Source organism: Amblyraja radiata, chromosome 10, assembly GCF_010909765.2.
Source record: "Amblyraja radiata isolate CabotCenter1 chromosome 10, sAmbRad1.1.pri, whole genome shotgun sequence".
In the NCBI taxonomy this organism is placed as follows: Eukaryota; Metazoa; Chordata; class Chondrichthyes; order Rajiformes; family Rajidae; genus Amblyraja; species Amblyraja radiata.
The window spans coordinates 39597866-39618300 of record NC_045965.1 but is presented as its reverse complement, the minus strand read 5'-3'; the positions used below and the strand labels follow the sequence as shown (position 1 = coordinate 39618300).

The following is a 20435-nucleotide window of genomic DNA, read 5'->3' as shown; positions in this document are numbered from 1 at the left end:
CGAGCCAGCACCGCCATTCAATGTGATCTAATAGTAAAATCTACAATAATCAACTTTCTTCATTTGGCTTTACCAAGATAAGTATACTTTAAGAGAACATGAGAAATATGAGCATAGGTTGATCATTTTCCATCCAATTTGATCACAGCCGATCTAATTTCCTGTCTGCTTCCCCATAAACCTGGATTCATCTTTAGTGCCAACACGTAAACAGTTATCTTTCAATTTTTACTTTCTTAACCTTTAGAACTGTAACTCTTTTGCACAAACCCAAAGGTGCTGTTAGCTCTCCAGTATCTCACTCAGAATTCACATCAGGAATAGTGAATAAGTCTAGGCTGCTTTTGGAGAGCATCTCAATTGTTCCTGGTCCCTATAAATACCTCTAATTTCCCTCTTCCCTGATTCAGTCCAAGGAAGGGTCTTGACCCGAAACGTCGCCTATTACTTTTCTCCAGAGGTGCTGTCTGATCTGCTGAGTTACTCCAGCATTTTGTGTTTATCTTCCCAATAAATACCATATTGTTTGCAAATCCTAATATAAATTTTCCATCTGCCCTGATTATTATATAGACTTGTTTTCATGCTGCGAAAGGTTATAGAGTTTGCATTTTCATTCCTTGACTTAGCTGAGCGAGAGTGATTCTATATTACTTTTGTTATCCCTTGTTTCACAGTTGTTTCTGATGTGAAGGAATATTACAGAATTAACATTAGCGGAGGCAATTTTTCAAAATGGTAAGCTGCCATCTTGTGGCATACTGTGCTGGAATAATTGATTTGCAGATTTTCATTAAAATTTACTTATCTGGATAAAAGTCTTTATCTTTGAGTAAGTTATAGGGGGAGGAGGTTGCAAATTATGGATATCTGGGTAGTAAAGATTGATGATACAATAGTATATTCTATATGGTGTTATTATTGTCTTCCTGGCACTTGTTTACTGTACAGCTCAGGGAATTTGGGTATGTGTAATAGATTACTAAACAGTGATCTGTCACGTGAATAAGGAGGATCTTTTTAAGGTGGGTTTTTGCATCAAAAGCCTTGTATTGCATGGACTTCCCACTTCACTGGTTACCAAGATGAATTAAATGTTTGGAGTTAAAATAATAAAATGTTACAACAGACTGTCTTACAAAATTCTTTAATTGAACATTTTTTTTTTTCCAGAGGTACATCAAAGTAAGTTGCATTCAGGTAAAATGTGTGGAACAATACAAAAGGGTGTAATTTGAAAGATTCAATGTATAATGGCATTAGAAAAGTCAAAGCAGGAAATGTAAATAACTTTGATTAAGATGTGACTGCAGTAAATGGACCATAAATTGTACGCAATTGTCATTTTCTTGATTAAAGATGAGTTGTAATGTGATTAGTGGCGTGTACCAGTCCGAGAACAGGTTGCCTTCATTTGGTTTATTCCATTGCTACAGTAAATTTAAGGAGTGACATAATAAAGGTGTATTTATTTATTCATTGTTCAGAATCTGGGTGTGGCAGACAAAGCCAGCTTTCTCGCCCATCCTCCGATGCTTTTGAGCTGAGTAGCTATTTGTTTTGGTATTTAAGAGTCAGTCACATTAGTGAGTCACCTGTTGACTCGACTGTATTAGGGTGGCTGATTAGCAGTCCTTAAAGCCATTTGGAAACCACACGAGTTTTCGTAATAATCTGGTGTTTCTGTGGTCAGCGGTAGTTCTTGCTCTTTAAAATTCAACAATTTGTTTTGGTTGCAATGTCAGTGGGATTTGAATCAGGTCTTTAGATTTGATAAGGTAAATGCAGAAAAAAACATTTTCTCCGATTGAAGCAAAAATACTACAGGTGTGAGAAATCTGAAAGGAGAACATAAAAATGGCGACAACACTCGGAGGAGTGATTGACCTGAAATATTTTCTCATTTTAAATAATGTTTTAAAGTTTAAAATAAAAATTGAGGGTTTACTTTTGATGGGGACGCACTGCCTTCGTTAAAGATAGTAGAAATTGAAAACTTTCTGCCATGGCAAAGTGGAAAGTAGGATAATTAAATATTTCAAAACTAAGAACATCAAATTTGAGACTCATGCGGGTAACAGAGTGACCCGTTGTAATGTTTAATTCCAAGACGTCTTTAATCATGAATATAAAAGCCGACTATCATGGACACTATGCAGATCAAAGTTTATCAATTCAACGCTTTAAAGTGTAGGTTGGTAAGGTTAATGCTAGTAACCTGACGTTCTTTGCGTGCTTAAAATTAAAAAAAAACATGCACGCTGTCGTCAAGGGCGGGGATACGTTTCTCTTCCCCGCCTGACGTTCTTCATCTTATCTGCCCAAGCAGAGCAACGAGATTCCTGGATCTTGTTGGAATACCCTCACTAACTGAAAGGTGCAACGACTCCTCACCGTCTACTTGAAAGGTTTATAGCTGAACTTAACCACTGTGGAATCGACCTGGTAGTTTCATGTACGTGGCCGTCAAACCTTGAATAAAAATCACTTTTGCCATATTTTGACGTATCCGGTTTTATCCAGCTATTTTAGAAAAACCGAGCAGGTCAGCGCATTAGGTGAGTGTCTCAGTTATTCTCACACCTTTGGAAAGGGCATGTTTAATTTTCCACCTGTTCGGCTAAGTCGTGCACCACTATAGTTTGTGTGTCTAATTTCCCACGCAGCTGATCTTGCCTTTGTTTTATCTTTTCGGATTGCGAAGTATTTTGTTTTGAACAGCTGACCTCTTATGCTAATTGCTATTTTTCCATGTTATCTCGAGAGTCATTTTCAGAGCGGTCTTGCGTTGTACATCAGGATCGCGGCGAATTTTGCGATGGGTCTCCTCCACATGCTCAGCGGCAGCTCGCGTCGTGCATGCACACGAATCGCCAATTGGATTACAAAACATTTTATTTTGGTTTGAGATACTTTCCGGAGTAAACAACATGTTTTTTTTTACACACAAGACGACAGTTTAAATTGGTTTAAATGGTCAAGTAAGATGATTTCTCATAATTGCATTGAACACGCTGTGGAAAAACACCTGCTTTTTGAGTAAAAAAAGCTCACGCGGTGCGACCTGGTGTTACATCGTTTACTTACTCGCTAAACATTAACAGTTTTGCAAGTCGATTTGCAGTAACTGACCTATATTTGCCATTGGGCAGAAAAAAATCGTTCCATCCAATCCCTAAAGGTACTTAACATCAATCAGTCTTATGCCTTTGTCATGTCATTTAGTAGACTTAGCGGTAGTGACTGCGATGACGACTATTGGAAAATTATTCGTGTGCGCGGGTACTTTCAGCTTTGTGCACCATGTGACGGACAAGTCTTGAGGGATTTAGAATAGTGAACTGGGACAAATATATATTTTTAAACAGTTTATTTTGAAAGAAAAAACGTTTTTGGAGGTATACAAAATACTCTCTTTTTTTCTACTGTAAGAATTGCAGATCGAGTCTACTGTAAGAACTGCAAGTCGCGGCTTTTCCTATTCCTTGAATAGGAAAAGCCGCTACTTTTTCAGTCATTCTCTTGCTCCTCACAGAAGTACGCGTTGATTTGTGGGGCTGGTAGATATTTTTAGTTCAGAAGTAATCCCTTTTAAAATCTGAGGATATAAAATCTCGCTGCCTAGCAGTAGTAAGTTTAGAAGGTAACCTAAATAATAGGAAAACGCAAAATTTCAAAATAGACAGATGTTGTTATTTTAAAAAAAAAGATAAACATTGTTTTCCAATTAACGATCTTTGATCCTTTAAGATTTAATTTCCCCATTGTTGATTGTGCTGTTTCAGAAAATTCACGGATTCTTTTTCTTGTTTTTGATATTCAACATGGTTGAGGCAGAAATAGTAATAAAAATTCTATTATGCAGATTGATAGGGAAGAAAGAGGATAAAGTACTGTGAAGCGAGAGGGTGATTATGATTAGAAATATTTTCTGTATGATTGTCACGAACAGATATGGACTGGTCAAACCTCTATGTATTTCAACTACTTGGAACCATGTAAATGCCACTTGGCTCCTCAAGCTCGCTTCATTTAAGATAATGTATTGTTACCTTATTGTAACCACAAATCTGCTTTCCAGATTACCCCCAATAAACTTTTGCCCTTGTGCCCTAAAAATATCTAATGACTCTACTTCTGTTCCCCTTTGAGGAAAAGACTTTCAAAGTTCAAACTTGCCTACACCCAAGAAAATATATTTTGCATTGTCTCGGTCTTAAAAATAGCTAACATAGTGACCACCCCCACAATTGTAGAATGTCCCCCGAAGGGATACATCTTTTTCCACGTCTGCTCCATCAAGACCCATCAGGAAATTGTTTGCTTCTATTTTCCCTTCTCACTCTTGTATCCAGTGGATACAATCATGGCATGTCCAACCTTAATAAAAAGGCATACTACCCATTACAGGCTTGTTAACCTTAACTGAACTGCTACCAACATATTTGTACACTTGAATAAAGAGACTAACACTGTTCATGATACTCCTGATATACTGTCGTCTCACTAATGCAACATAAACATAAAACTCATGATTTCTGTTAATTTCTCCATGTAATGAATGAGAACATTATACCTGCCTTTTGCAAATCATGCATAAGGACAGCCCCATGCTTTTGCATCCAAGAGCTTTGCAATGTCTCGCTACTTGTATAACATGCTTGTTTGCTATATTTTTATTGCTAAAATTGACATTTTATATGAACATTTTCATATTTTCCGATTATACTTCATTCATCAGATCTTTGCCCATTGATGACATGTCTTGTCCTTTTGTCGCTTCAATGTCTAGATTAAATTCTAAGAGACTGGCATTAGTGAACTGGTTGCTGGAATTTATGTCATTAAATTCTGTATCTCATATTTTAACAGTAAATCCACAGACCTGTATTCTGCGTTTGAATGTGAATTAATCCACAGGGATATTTGATTTGGGGGATATATAAAGCAGAAGCAATTTTCTGAAATCTGGGCCAAATTAAATCATGTATAGTAAGTGTGGAATGACTCGTCAGGCATTTCTGATTTTCATTTAAAGTGGAGGTAAGATCTCAGATTGTAAAATGGTGAATAGTGCTGGATAATAGTATTACAATTTAAAAAATTACAATTAAATGTACTGGAAAATATCAAAGAGACTGGCGTGAATTGATTTATCTCGCCAACCTGAAGAAAACCTTTGAAGCAATGGTCAGCTGTTGTATCAGAATGATTTAGGAATTTATTGATGGAAAACAATTTGAAAGTAGAGAAAGTTTAAGTTTTTTGTGTAGCAAGGAACTGCAGTTGCTGGTTTAGACACAAAATGCTGGAGTAACCCAGCGGGACAGGCAGCATCTCTGGAGAGAAGGAATGGGTGACATCTCGTTTTTTCATTGGACTTTGCTGGATATACAGGAATTCTCCCTTTAATTATGAAATGGGGGGTTTCTAACAAGAAAACCCATGTCAATTTAGCTTCCTTTTAAGAACTATTTTAAAGCAAAGAGTTTCTAATTGAAATTATTGACATGAAAATACATTTTAACCCGGTAAATTTACAATCATTGTATGATAATTGTTGTGTGGGTGCTGGGCTGGATTTTTTGATCTTGTACAAAATGATGGCATCATCTTGGCTCAATATTGCTCTCGAAATTTAATGAACTCTGTGGTGTGATCTCTGGATGTTGTTTGCTGCGAAGCTTCAATTTAAGGGATTTCTGATGTACTGCAACAATGATATCAAACTGTTCAAGGATCATGAAAGAATTTTCAGACGGCAAGCTTGGAAGAAAAAAAATCAAACTTAAAAAGAGACTTAGTTGCAACCAAATATACTTTTTCTGTTTGCTCAGATATTTTTTTTTTAAAAGGGGGGTTTTAGGCAATTGGAGTAGTGACTGAACTATATGGCTGGTTTCAAAAGATAATTAAGAGTGGATCACATTGGAATTAACCTCGTTTCTGGATCACCTATCCAGGTCTGAGACTTAGACACTTGTTCTGTAATTTTAAGATTCCAGGGTCGCGCCCCCTGGTTAGAGACCGACTTCGGGAGCTCCAAGCCGCAGGAGCTTTGTTCACCCCGACGCGGGAGCTTCGATCGTCCCAATGTGAGGGCTTCGACTGTCGGCTGTGGAAGCTTCGATTGCCCCGACCGCGGGAGAATAAAAAGTGAAGAATATTACACTTTATTGCTTCCATCACAGTGAGGAGTGTGGGGAATCCGCTGTGGTGGATGTCTATGTTAAATTTTATGTAGTTGTGTGTCTTGTTGCTTTTTTTAGTATGGCTGTATGGTAATTCGAATATCACTGTACCTTAATTGGTACACGTGACAATAAAAAACCGTTGAAATCTTTGAAAATGAACTACTGTATTGTTGTCAGTTTGCTAAGCAGTAATTAAAGCATCATTAAGTATTTCATATTCCTGCAACAAATTGCAGGTTTTTAACAAAAAGTTACTTAATGACAAGATAAATATGTTTTAATTTGCCTGACAGCGCAGACTCTTTATAAGTACTGAAATGCAGTTAGCAAATGTGGAATTTGTATGTCAACTTACACATGCTCAGATATCTCATTGTCAGTTTGCGACATGAAGATGACAAGTAAAGATTTGGTGCAATGTGGGGGAACATGTTTAATCAGAATTAACAGGACTGAAACAAGCATTTTCCACTGATCCTGTTGCATGAAGATTCCAGCCCAGGGACCATGTTGGGCCTGAAATCGAGATCTAGATCCAGATACTGTGGTTAAAGATACAGATTCATCAACATAAAACAATGTTGATGGGTGAAAACCAATTATTGCTCTGTAATACTGGAGTTCAATACTGGTGGTCACCAATTGCTATAAAACAGGTACAATATTGGTAACACATCTGCAAGATGGAAAGAAGTACTGGAGATTTGTTGAATGAAGCTGCTATGGGCATTAAGGAGGCAAACAGTACGGTGGGAAGGGGGCAATGGACAAAGCAAGATAGAATTGATGGCCCAGCAAGAATTGTGGCATGGAACGTTTAAATTTGATTAAAAGTATCAATAGCTACATTTAAAATAAAACCTGCCTTAAGTAGATTGGATTATGAGTGTAGCAAATAGTTGTGCACAACTTCTGCATCACATTTGAGTCTTTTCTCTAACATCTTCAGTTTATCAATTGCATTCAATATTTCGAAACAATCTTAAGATTTTCCATCTATGTCCATAATGTCTAATCGTAGCGCCTGCATGTAGGGAGATTTCACTTTTATTGTGGAGGTTATAGCAATGGACAGTGGCTCAGAAGGTTTCTTCATTAGTCTTATTCTTAATAACTCAAGTTATCAAAATTTTCTTTGTCATAGAGATTATTTTCTTTAAAAGGGGTACTTATCCTTGAACAGAGAATTGTAGATTTTATTTTTTGTCAATGTTCAAATAAGACTTTTTGCTGTGGTAGATGTGGTCAGAATTACTAGAAACTAGATAATTGCTCATTTTGCTTAGCTCGTGAAATTAAGCACAGTAAAAGACCCTAAATATCGAGATGAAAATGAATAGTAAGCCTAATTTTAAAGTAGCAACCATACCCAAAGTTGTTAATGCCTTTCCCTGACAGACATGTCCACCAGGTCAATGAATGCATTTCAGTCCAGTTGACACTACAAAGTTAATGTCTACTTGAACAAATGGTAGGATTTGGATTTGTAACTCATAGGACCCAAGAGAGATGTTTCTGATCTTTTCACCATTGGATTTGATAAAGGGAAGACCTGTTTGTTAAATGTCAAAATACATTTTAAATGGCTAAAAACTGAATAAATGAAAAGGTATATTAGAGAATTTGGATTTTATTTTAAGAGATTATCATACTGTAGGGTGACAAAATAATGCTAAATAGGTAGACGCAAAATGCTGGAGTAACTTAGCGGGACAGGCAGCATCTCCGGAGAGAAGCAATGGGTGACGTTTCGGGTCGAGACCCTTCTTCAGACTGATGTCAGGGGAGGGGGCGGGACAAAGATACATTGTAGTCGAAGAGTAAGACTAGTGGGAGAATCGGGAAGGGGATGGAGAGAGAAAGCAACGGCTATCTGAAGTTAGAGAAGTCAATGTTCATACCGCTGGGGTGTAAACTACCCAAGCGAAATATGAGGTGCTGTTCGTCCAATTTGCGCTGGACCTCACTCTGACAATGGAGGAGGCCCAGGACAGAAAGATCAGATTTGGAATGGGAGGGGGAGTTGAAGTGCTGAGCCACCGGGAGATCAGGTAGGTTAAGACAGACTGAGCAGGGGTGTTCAGTGAAACGATCGCCAAGCCGATGTAGAGAAGTTGACACCTGGAACAGCGGATACACCAGTAGATGAGGTTGGATGCAAGTGAACCTCTGCGTTGCCTAGAAAGAGTGTTTGGGTCCTTGGATGGAGTCGAGGGTTGGAAGGTAAAGGGGCAGGTGTTGCGTCTCCTGCTGTTGCAGGGTAAAGTACCTGGGGAGGGTGTGGTTTGGGTGGGAAGAGCCGAGTTGACCAGGGAGTTTCAGAGGGAACGGTCTCTGCAGAAAGCAGAAAGGGGTGGAGATGGGAAGATGTGGCGAGTAGTGGGATCCCGTTGGAGGTGGTGAAAATGTTGGAGGATTATATACTGTATGCAACGGCTGGTGAGGTGGAAGGTGAGGACAAGGGGGACTCTCCTTGTTACGAATTTGGGGGGGGAGTAAGAGCGGAGCTGTGGGATATTGAGGAGACCCTAGTGAGAGTCTCATCTATAATGGAAGAGGGGAACCCCGTATCCTAAAGAATGAGGACATCTCTGATGCGCTGGTATGGAACGCCTCACCCTAGGCGCAGATGCAGTGGAGACGGAGGAATTGGGAGTAGGGGATAGAGTCTTTACAAGAAGCAGAGTGGGAAGAAGTACAGTCAAGATAGCTATGGGAGTCAGTAGGTTTGTAGCAGATGTCAGTCAACAGTTTGTTTCCTGTGACGGAGACGGTGAGATCTGGAAACGGTAGGGAGATGGTCCAAGTGAATTTGAGTGCAGGATGGAAATTAGTGGTGAAGTTGATGGTCAGTGAGTTCTGCATGGGTGCAGGAGGTAGCACCAAAGCAGTCATCAATGTAGCGGAGGTAGAGTTTGGAGATTGGGCCAGTGTACGCCTGGAACAGGGATTGTTCGACGTACCCTACAAAGAGGCAGGCATAGCTCGGGCCCATGCGAGTGCCTATAGCTACACCTTGGATTTGGAAGAAGTGGGAGAAGTCGAAGGAGTACATAAAATTTTTTAGTGGTTATGAGTTGGTTGATGAGAAGAAAATGTACACTGGTTTCACCAGAGAACTTTTGGAACTGGAGTACCCTGGAGATCTTCTTTCGTATGGCGTGCACAGCCTAAAGTTGTAGGACAACTTGTCCTAATTGATCTTCTTTGATTGTGCACGTTGGGTTGATTGCATTCATCGAAACAGGGTGGACCAAGTGAAGGTTTCAATCTCCACCCCACTCTGGAGATGGTTGTTGGACCATTTTTATTTGTTTTATGTACATGTTGTATTTGGGAAGCAACATTTATTGGTTATCTGAAAATGTGATATTTTGAAAACATGGATGAGGTTTTAAAAACGTTGAGGTGAACAAAAGAGGGATACATTTCTCACTCTCAAAATATTACAACTTTCACAGGAAATAACAGAAAATAATTGAATCATTAATCAAGCCACCTAATAATAATTACACCAACTGTAGTTTAGTCGGCTACAAGATAACTAACTGAAAGACATCTTTCTTCTAGGTCCTAAATGGTGGCACAGTGGTGCAGGTAGTGGAGCTGCTACCACACAGTTCCAGTGACCCAGGTTTAGTCATGACCTCCAGTGCTGTCTGTGTGGAGTTTACACGTTTTCCTTGTGACTCTGTACATTTTCTCTGATTTCTTCCCTCATTCCAAAAGTGGGGACTTAAGGGCCTGTCCCACGAGCATGCGACCTGCATGCGGCAAACGCGACCAAACCGGAAGCGGGGGCCGCGCGGAGGTCGAGTGATCCCCGTACAGGGCTGGTCCCACCAGCATGCGCCTGCATGCGGCGAGCGCGACCAAACCGGAAGCAGGGGCCGCGCGGAGGTTGAGTGTGTGACATGAAGTTCGAGCGAAGTCCGCAGGAAGTTTGCGCGTGACGTATGGTGACAAGACGCTGCGTATGGCGTCGAGATGCTGTGCACGCCCGTCGAGGCGGTGCGTACGGTGTTGAGGTGGCTGCGGGCCGGCAGGCCGTTGCCGCGTGGAATTTTTGAACACGGTCAGTTTTTCGGAGCCCCGCGCGATGTCGGGACCAGCTCCGCACAACTCCATACGGCTCCGGCGATCGATGTGGGACCGGCCCCGCGAGGCCGTACAGCTCAAGCGACCACGTTAGGTCGCGCTTGCCGCATGGAGTCGCATGCTCGTGGGACAGGCCCTTAAGCGCGAATGTTTGGGTGGGAGTGGAGGGGGGGGGGGTAATAAACTGTAACACTGTGCCTGATAGTTTGCATGGACTTGATGAGCAGACCAGCTTGTTTCCATGCTCTATCTCACTGAATCCAAAAAGTTGGTATTTTTAAATAAATTAAGTTGTGAAATTATTTCCCACACACAACTTGTTGGAGGTCTCGGGAAAATATAAAAACTTACAATTTTAAAAAAATGGTTTCAACTATATTTGAAAGATGAAATTCTTGAGGGAGCTCCTGGGAAGGTTATTAATTTAATTTATCATTGATTACATTTAATTACTGTTATTATTACTTTAATATGCTAAGAATATATTACTTTAATATGCTAAGAATATATAATTTACTTATATATAGATTGGAAACATTGACACTGAAAATCATCCTCAATATTTTAATGATCATCCCTTCTCTTTAAAGTTCATTCTGAGTTCCCTGATAGCTCAGATCATTACCTTCTGTGCACTCTGACACTCACCTGCCCAGTGTTGATTGAAATCCAGCTCACGAAATTAAATTGAATCAAAGTTGTAAACAATTTTATTAGAATCCCCAGTTGCCCAGCATAAGCACAAAACATCCAACAGGCTGCTCTTGTTTAGGGCTGAGGTACCTAATAGGCTAAAATGAACTTGGCTTTCAATGTAAACAGAAGTACCGACTGAAATGATAAATATTATCACTGCGCCAGCATCACAATTATATTTAATCAGCTACATATGAATTCCTTGCAGTAGACATCCTGTAACTTAACCAAACCCATTGAGCAAAGCCTTTTAAAAATGGCACAGTACAACACATCTTGCATCATTCCAGCGACATTTGAGAAACCCTTGCACATATCAACACATTTTCCCACTTGCTGATTCTCTAACATGTTTATAGAAGAATTTGGATTAAGGGCCTATCAGCACCTTTACACTTTAAAAGCAATCCACAAATGAAATTGTGAGCATGCCTACTAGGTTTTGTTCCCAATTACTTGTGTGCACATCCCAATAATTCCATTACTTGCCATGATTTCAACATAAAAGGGAAATAATAGAGGGGAAAGGCAGTAAAGGCTAGAACAACACCAGTAGTATTGTTCATTGACAAATGCCAAGTAATTTTGAGATGTAATCACCGTTGTAATCTTGTCCAACTTCAAATTTTTTTTTTGGTTATGCACTTTTTTTATTAGTAGGACAAGGTTTTGGGGACCTAGGATGACAAGAAATGTTACAAATTTCATCAAAAAGAAGCCGATCATGTATGTTTTGAAAGCTGAAATCGGACAGGGCCCTTGAAGAATATATAGGAAGCAGGAAAGAACTTGGAGAGAATCAGTAGCACTGAAAATGTCCATAAACTGACATTAGTGTTTAGGAATAAGGAAAATCTCAAGGCATTTTATGCATGAATTAAAATGAGGAAGTGGGAGGGTGAGGTTCTAAATGAGAAGGACATGGTAAATAATGAATTCTTGGGCATCTTGATATCAAGAAGGAGGAAACGTTTGGTCACTTGAAGAACATTAAGGTGGATAAATCCCCAGGCTCCAATAGGATCTATCCTAGGTTATTAAGAGTGACATGAGGAGGAATTGCTTGAGCCTTGACAGAGGTCTTTGTATCCACTTTTAGCCACAGGCTATGTGACAAAGGACTGGAGCATAGCCAGTATTATTTATTTGCTAAAAAAAGGCAATAGGAATAATCCAGGAAATTATAGGCGGGTGAGCTTTGCATCAGTGGCAGGGAAATTATTCTTGAGTATAAGATCTACTTGCATCTAGAAAAGCAGAGACAACATAGATAGTCAGCATTGCTTTCTGTGTTGCTTTTGAACTGTTATATTTGATTTTAAATTGGCTTGCCCATATAAGACAGAATAGTCATGGATCAGTATTCTTCTGACTGATGGTCTCTGACCAATGGTGTTCTGCAGGGATCAGTGCTGGGACTTTGATTTGCGATTTTATATATGTACTAGACCAAGTGCAGACCCGCTGGGTCTGTTCCCCCAACGCGTGGTTGGGGGGAGGGCGAGTGCTGCGGCTTCACACGCACACTAATCACCCCACACACACACGGGTAGGGGTGAGAGGGGGAGACGGGGTGGGGAGAGGGGGTTGGAGGAGGGGAGGGGGTTGGTAGAGCATGGGAGAGGAGAGGTGAGGGGAAGGGGGGAGAGAGTGGGGAGAGTGGAGAGGGGGGGCGGGGGGGGGGGAGAGGGGCGAGAGAGTGGGGAGAGAGGGAGGGGAAAGGGTCCTGTCCATTCAACGCGCGGTTGCGGGGGAGGTTGCAGCGTCACACACACTAACCACCACCCCCCCGCGCACACACACACACTAACCACCCACCCCCCCGCGCACACACACACACTAACCACCCACCCCCCCGCGCACACACACACACTAACCACCACCTCCCACACACACTAACCACCCACCCCCACACACACTAACCACCCACACACACACACACACACACACACACACACACACACACACACACACACACACACACACACACACACACACACACACACACACACACTAACCACCCACACACACTAACCACCCACACACACACACACACACACACACACACACACTAACCGTCTACACACACACACACACACACACACACTAACCACCCACCCCCCCCACACACACGCACACTAACCACCCACCCTCCCGCGCACACACACACACTAACCACCACCCCCCCGCGCGCACACACACACTAACTACCCCCCCAACGCACACACACACACACACACTAACCACCCTCCTTGATATTATATTAATATTATTCATTGGCTCCTTTTACCCCATCCGCACCCTATCCCGAGGGGCAAAGAGAGTGGGGCAGAGAAAGAGGGGGGGGGGGAGGTAGATGAGGGGAGAGAGTTGGGCTGGAGGGAGGGGGGGAGAGGCAGGAAGAGGATGGGGGAGATGGAGAGGGGGAGGGGGAAATGGGGGTGAGAGAGGGATGGGGTGAGAGGGGGATGGGGTGAGAGAGGGATGGGGAGAGGGATGGGGTGAGGGGGGGATGGGGTGAGAGGGGGATGGGGAGAGAGTGTGGAGGGGAAGGGAAATGAAGAGAGGGGGTGGAGGGAGGGAGGATGGGGAAATTAAGAAGTTGGGGAGAGAGTGGGGAGGGGGAAAGGGGAAAGGAAGAGATGGGGAGGGGTGGAGATAGGGGAGGGGGAGATGGGGAGAGAGTGGGGAGGGGATGGGGAGAGTGGGGAGGGGAGGGGAGGGGGAGGGGATGGAAGGGGAGGGGGAGGAGAGGGGATGGAAGGGGGGGGTGGACAGGGGTTGGGGTTGGACAGGCTAGATGCAGGAAGATTGCTCCCGATGTTGGGGAAGTCCAGGACAAGGGGTCACAGCTTAAGGATAAGGGGGAAATCCTTTAAAACCGAGATGAGAAGAACTTTTTTCACACAGAGAGTGGTGAATCTCTGGAACTCCCTGCCACAGAGGGTAGTCGAGGCCAGTTCATTGGCTATATTTAAGAGGGAGTTAGATGTGGCCCTTGTGGCTAAGGGGATCAGAGGGTATGGAGAGAAGGCAGGTACGGGATACTGAGTTGGATGATCAGCCATGATCATATTGAATGGCGGTGCAGGCTCGAAGGGCCGAATGGCCTACTCCTGCACCTAATTTCTATGTTTCTATGTTTCTATGGAGGGGGAGGGAGAGAGGGGAATGAGGATGGGGGAGGGGAGGAGAGCGGGGAGGGTGAAGGGGAGACGGGTAGGGGAAGGGGGTGGTAGAGGGGGAAGGGTGGGTGAGGGGGCTAGAGAGGGGTGGGGGAAGGAGAGGGGGAGAAGAGGCGAGGGGTGGGGGAGAAGAGAGGAGGAGGTGGAGAGAGAGGGGAGAGAGTGGAGGGGAGGGAGGAGGGAGAGAAAGGGGGGAGAGAGAGAAGGGAGAGAGAGAAGGGAGGGAGAGAGGGAGGGGGAGAGATCTCCCACCCCTGTCCCATTGTGATGTCATATGTAAATGATATCCATTGTGATTGTACATCTGTGAGGTGGCACTGTGACTCATGCAGCAATTTAATTTTCGTGGGACCACGTGAAGATTCCAATCTCCCATCCCTGACCCATTGTGATGTCATATCATATGTAAATGGGATCCATTGTGATTGGACATCTGTGAGGTGGCACTGTGACTCTTGCAGCAGTTTAAATTTAAAATGTTTTGATGTTTTGTGAACAATTTTAGTCAAAATCTGGGGAAATAATTGACCAAATCTAGAGAGGAGTGGATTCTGAAATATGTAAAAATCTCTGCGTTTTTGCGTCGGGTTTTTGAGGAAATACGTTTCAAGGGCAAAATGACACAGACACACACACACACACACACACACACATTTTTAAAAGTGTACTAGACCAAGTGCAGACCCATTGGGTCTGTTCCCCGAAAGTGCGGTTGAAGGGGGGGAGGGAGGGGGGGAGCGGGAGGTAGGAAGACAAAATTATAGGTGGATAATTTGTAAGTTTGCAGATAATACAAAAAATGGCGGAGCTTGTTGATAGTGAGGAAGGTTGTCCAATGATACAGCAAGATATAGATTAATTAAAAATATGGGCAGAAAACTGGCAGATGGAGCTTAATCCTGACATCTCACTTTGGGAGGTCAAATGTAAGAGGAAAGTATAAACTAAATGGCGGAGCCCTTTTGAGCAATGATTTTTCAGAGGGATCTTGGAGGGCAAGTCCATCATTCCCAGTAGATAGGGTTCTGAAAAAGACGTATGGCATACGTGCCTTCATTGGTTGGGGCATTGACAATAAAAGTTAGAAAGTCATGTACACTTGTGTAAAATTTTAGTTCGTTCACATTGGAAGGATTGTGTACAGTTCTCATCACGGCATTACAGGAAGGATGTGGAGGTTTTGGAGAGAGTGCAGGAGGTTCACCAGGATGTGCCTGGATTGGAGAATATTATATCTATGGACAAACTTGGATTGTGTTCTCTGAAGTTTGCAGGCTGATGTGAGACCTGATGGAGGTGCATTAAATTTTGAACGGTATAGATAGTCAGAGTCTCCCCCATGTAAAAATGTCAAACACTGGAGGACATCGGTTTAGGTTACTGGAAGGTTTAAGGGAGATTTGGGGCAAGCTTTTTTTGCACAGTGTTAAGTGCCTGAAAAGCACTGCTCAGGGAGGTTGTGGAAGCAAACATGATAGCAACATTTAAGAGGCATTTGGGGAGGTAATAAAGTGAGAAAAAATTGCCTTGGTGTGATGTATTTTTGTTTATTTTCATTGTCTAGCTATAATATAGTTTTCAGAATACCAGTTAAGCAGCTTTATGATATTTGCAATTTTATTTGCCTTTTTTAGATGGCATCTGCAACAGATTCAAGATACGGACAGAAGGATGCATCAGATCAGAATTTTGATTATATGTTCAAGCTTCTCATTATTGGAAACAGCAGCGTGGGAAAAACATCTTTCCTTTTCAGATATGCAGATGATACATTCACATCATCCTTCGTCAGTACTGTTGGTATCGACTTCAAAGTGAAGACGGTTTACAGAAATGATAAAAGGGTCAAGTTGCAGATTTGGGTAGGTGGTGTTTATGTTGTATGATTTTTCCCTAACTTGATGAAACATAGAAAATGTTTAGCCCCTTCTACGGTTTACCAAGAAAGCTCCATGTGCTAATGCGACGAAGAATCATGAAAATATAATTTAATAGAGTGGTGACTCTGAATTTCAGTTTCAAAGAAGATGACAGTTTTTATGGTATTGAGAGCTGAGAAGAACAATATTCTGGCCACTGACTGCTGAGCTTGGAGAGGAGTTCAGCAGTGGAGATTTAGAGAGGAAAATGGAGACATGAGGGGTAGGGTATGGAGAAAGCAAATTGTGCACAGCAGGAATAAGAAAAGAATGCAGTAGGAGGGGAAGGTGGTCCATTTTGTGCTGATTCTGTTAGTTTTCTCATCTACATGTTGCTAACTTTTAAATGCAGTTGAGGTAGATTTCATCTGCTAGCATGCACATTTTTTACTTCGTGTTTTATGGAATAATGAAATTAAACATTATGAATCTTCTTGTCATTCATACAAATAAAATGAATCTGCCTTTTTGATTTATAATTTGCTTTTGTTTATGCATTGAAAAGTAGGAGAAAAAGCATATTGGCACAAGTTGCATTGAAAAAACAGTAAAGTGTTGATTGCATGATGTTGCATACAGATGTATTAACGTAGAGTGTTGAACAGTACAACACAGGAACAGGCCCACATTGTCCGTGTCAAATATGATGCTAAATTAAACTAATCCGTCTGCCGGATCCATATCTTCATTCCCTGCAAATTCATACCCATGTCTGAAAGCCGCTTAAACACCACTATTTTCAAGAGTGTTTTATTGTCATATGTCCCAAAATGAAACAATTAATTTCTTACTTGTATCTACTACCATCACCACCTCTGGCAGCACACTGCAGGCAGCTACCACTGGGTTTTTTTAAAAGACCCCCATGTATCACCTTAAAATGTTCCCCGTCTGATCTAAAAACAATGCCCTTTAGGTATGTGAAGAGGAAAAATTTAGTTAAGACCAAAGGAAGACACAAACTATCTCCCTGATGTACTAGTGGACAGAGGATCGAGGGTGACGAAGGAACTGAAGGAAATTCACATTAGGCAGGAAATGGTGTTGGGTAAACTGATGGGACTGAAGGCTGATTCCCAGGCACTGATGGTATGCATCCCAGGGTACTTAAGGAAGTGGCTATAGAAATCGTGGATGCATTGGTGATCATTTTACAATTTTCTATAGATTTGGGATCAGTTCCTGTGGATTGGAGGGCAGCTAATGTTATCCCACGTTTTAAGAAAGGCGGGGGAGAGGAACCAGGGAATTATAGACCAGTTAGCCTGACATCGGTGGTGGGGAAGATGCTGGAGTCAATTATAAAAGATGAAATGGCAGCACATTTAGATAGTAGTAACAGGATCGGTCCGAGTCAGCATGGATTAGATTGACTAATCTTTTGGAATTTTTTGAGGATGTAACTAGGTAAATGGACAAGGGAGAGCCAGTGGATGTAGCGTACCTGGACTTTCAGAAAGCATTTGATAAGGTCCCACATAGGAGATTAGTGGGCACAATTACAACACGTGGTATTAGAGGTAGGGTACTGACATGGATAGAAAATTGGTTGGCAGACAGGAAACAAAGAGTAGGGATTAACAAATCCCTTTCAGAATGTCAGGTTGTGACTGATGGGGTACAGCAAGGCTCGGTGCTGGGACAACAGCTATTTACAATATACATCGATGATTTAGATGAAGGGATTAGCATTAGCAAATTTGCAGATGACACTAAGCTGGGTGGAAGTGTGAGGAGGATGCTATGAGGATGCAGGGTGACTTGGACAGGTTGGGTGAGTGGGCAGATGCGGTTTGATGTGGATAAATGTGAGGTTATTCACTTTGGTGGCAAAAACAGGAAGGCAGATTATTAGTCTGGAGAAGGGTTTCGGCCCGAAACGTTACCTATTTCCTTCGCTCCATAGATGCTGCTGCACCCGCTGAGTTTCTCCAGCACTTTTGTCTACCCCCTCTCAGCTTTCTCACCCCAGGTACAGCAGGCAGTGAAGAAAGTAATGGCATGTTGGCCTTCATAACAAGAGAGGTTGAGTATAGGAACAAAGAGGTCCTTCTGCAGTTGTACAGGGCCCTAGTGAGACCACACCTGGAGTATTGTGTGCAGTTATGGTCTCATGAGTTTAATTCCCGGGATGGCGGGACTGTCATATGTTGATAGAATGGAGTGGCTGGGCTTGTATACTCTGGAATTTAGAAGAATGAGAGGGGATCTTATTGAAACATATAAGATTATTAAGGGATAGGACACGCTAGAGGCAGGAAACATGTTCCCGATGTTGGGGGAGTCCAAAACCAGGGCCCACAGTTTAAGAATAAGGGATAGGCCATTTAGAACGGAGATGAGGAAAAACGTTTTCACCCAGAAAGTTGTGAATCTGTGGAATTCTCTGCCACAGCAGGCAGTGGAGGCCAATTCTCTGGATGCTTTAAAGAGAGAGTTAGATAAAACTCTTAAAGATAGCAGAGTCAGGGGATGGTGAGAAGGCAGGAACTGAATGTGGATGATCAGCTATGATCACAGTGAATGGCGGTGCTGGCTCGAAGGGCCGAATGGCCTACTCCTGCACCTATTGTCTATTTAGTATTTGAGATTTCCACCCTTGGTAAAAAAGGCTCTGACTGTTTACCCTATTCATTTTACACTTACATTCATCCATCGGGAAGGCCTCAGGATCTTCTGTTTCTTGTGAGACTCAACCAGTTCCCTTCAAATAACACTCTCCTCTATCTGGCGGAAGTTGTCTTCTCTCTCAACATCTTTTCTTTTCATTCTTACTTCGTCCAAAGGGTGGCTATGGGCAACTAGCCATGACTCCAGTAATGCGGGACTGAAGAAGGGTTTTGGCCCGAAACGTTGCCTATTTCCTTCGCTCCATAGATGCTGCTGCACCCGCTGAGTTTCTTCAGCATTTTTGTGTACCTTCGATTTTCCAGCATCTGCAGTTCCTTCTTAAACACTCTAGTAATGCTGCTCTCTTTTGTTGGCAACATTGAACACTCCTTGTTCCAAACATACCCTGGCATCTCTCCCTAACTCTCTTTCTGCTACATCAACAACTGTATTGGGGCTGCCTCCTGCACCCATGCAGAACTCGTCGATTCGATCAACTTCAACTTTCACCATTCTCTCAAAATCACTTAGACCATCTTAGACACCTCTCTCCCTTGCTCGATCTCTCTTTGTCTCCATTATAGGGGGTAGAATATCCATCGAGATCTATAACAAAGCCTCTGACTTCCACAGCTATCTTGACCACACCTCCTTCCACCTTGACCCTTTCTCCGAGTTTCTCCATCTCTGCCGTATCTGCTCTCGAGATGAGGGTTTCTTCTTGTAGGACATCTGGGATGTCCTCTTTCTTCAGTAAATGTGATTTTCCTGCAACCTCGCAGTTGTAAATGAAACTCTCACCCGTGTCTGCTCCATTTCCCACAGTTTAGTCTCACCCTCTCTTTCTCCTTGTCTTTCACACTGCTGGCCTCCGCATCCAATGCATCATTCTCCAACATTTCTATCAGCTTCAATGCAATCCTACCTTCAGTCACAACTTCCCCTCCATCCCTTTCTGCAGGGATCTCTCTTTTTTCCCTTGGTTTGCTCAACCCCTCATCACCTGAAACCGCCTATTACATGCCAGCTCCTGCCCCATCCCTTCCTCTTGCCTCTCACTACTGGTTATCTCCCCTCTACTGTATCAGTCTAAAAAATGTTTCAACCCAAAATGTCGCCTGTCTATTTCCTTCCACAGATTATGCTTGATCCATTAAGTTCTTCCATCAGTTTTTTTTTTTAACTATGACTCAGACTGGTATGGTTTTGATTAGGTTTACTGTCTAAACTAATCATACCTTCTTGCATCATTCTATATTAAACAAAAATGTATCCAGAATCAAACATGGCTAATTTATGATGTAATAAATAACAATGAACTGCAGATGCTGGGTTATACCAAGGATAGACACATAATGCTATGTTAATCAGTGGGTCAGGCAGCATCTTGGAGAAAATGGATAGGTGATGTTTCAGAAACCAGTGCAAGGTCAGCCAAGGTTCAGGGAAAGGAAGTGGTGGGGGTGGTGGTGGGGAGGGAGGTGTTGTGAGGTTAAATTATGGTTGTATCTTGATTCTTCTAAAAGAAACTCCCAAATGCCTCCCCACTCCTACAAAAAAAGGCAAAACCCAAAGTTGAGTAAAAAGAAATCATTGATATAACATTAACAGTCTCGATTAACCATTTTCTTTTGAGTGCGACTGATGAGCATAATTAACCAAACCTCAGTAACTTAATCCTTCGAGCTATTTAGATGGGATTGGATTTAATCAGTTAGTAATATCCTTTCATA

At 42.3% G+C, this 20435-nt stretch overlaps 1 protein-coding gene across 2 annotated transcripts in view; it reads left to right on the top strand.

The window, feature by feature from the left end:
* The first annotated feature begins 28 nt into the window (after positions 1 to 28).
* rab3b (RAB3B, member RAS oncogene family) overlaps positions 29 to 20435 on the top strand; it is a 78985-nt gene continuing 58578 nt past the window's right edge. Inside the window, exons 1-2 of one of the 2 annotated variants that reach the window (XM_033028597.1) lie at positions 29 to 1695; positions 15808 to 16035. In XM_033028597.1, coding sequence (XP_032884488.1) covers positions 15808 to 16035 — 228 coding nt within the window. In that variant the 5' untranslated portion in view covers positions 29 to 1695. Of the gene's footprint in view, positions 2559 to 15807; positions 16036 to 20435 lie in introns of both variants that reach the window. The other variant, XM_033028596.1, reaches the window with a different exon arrangement.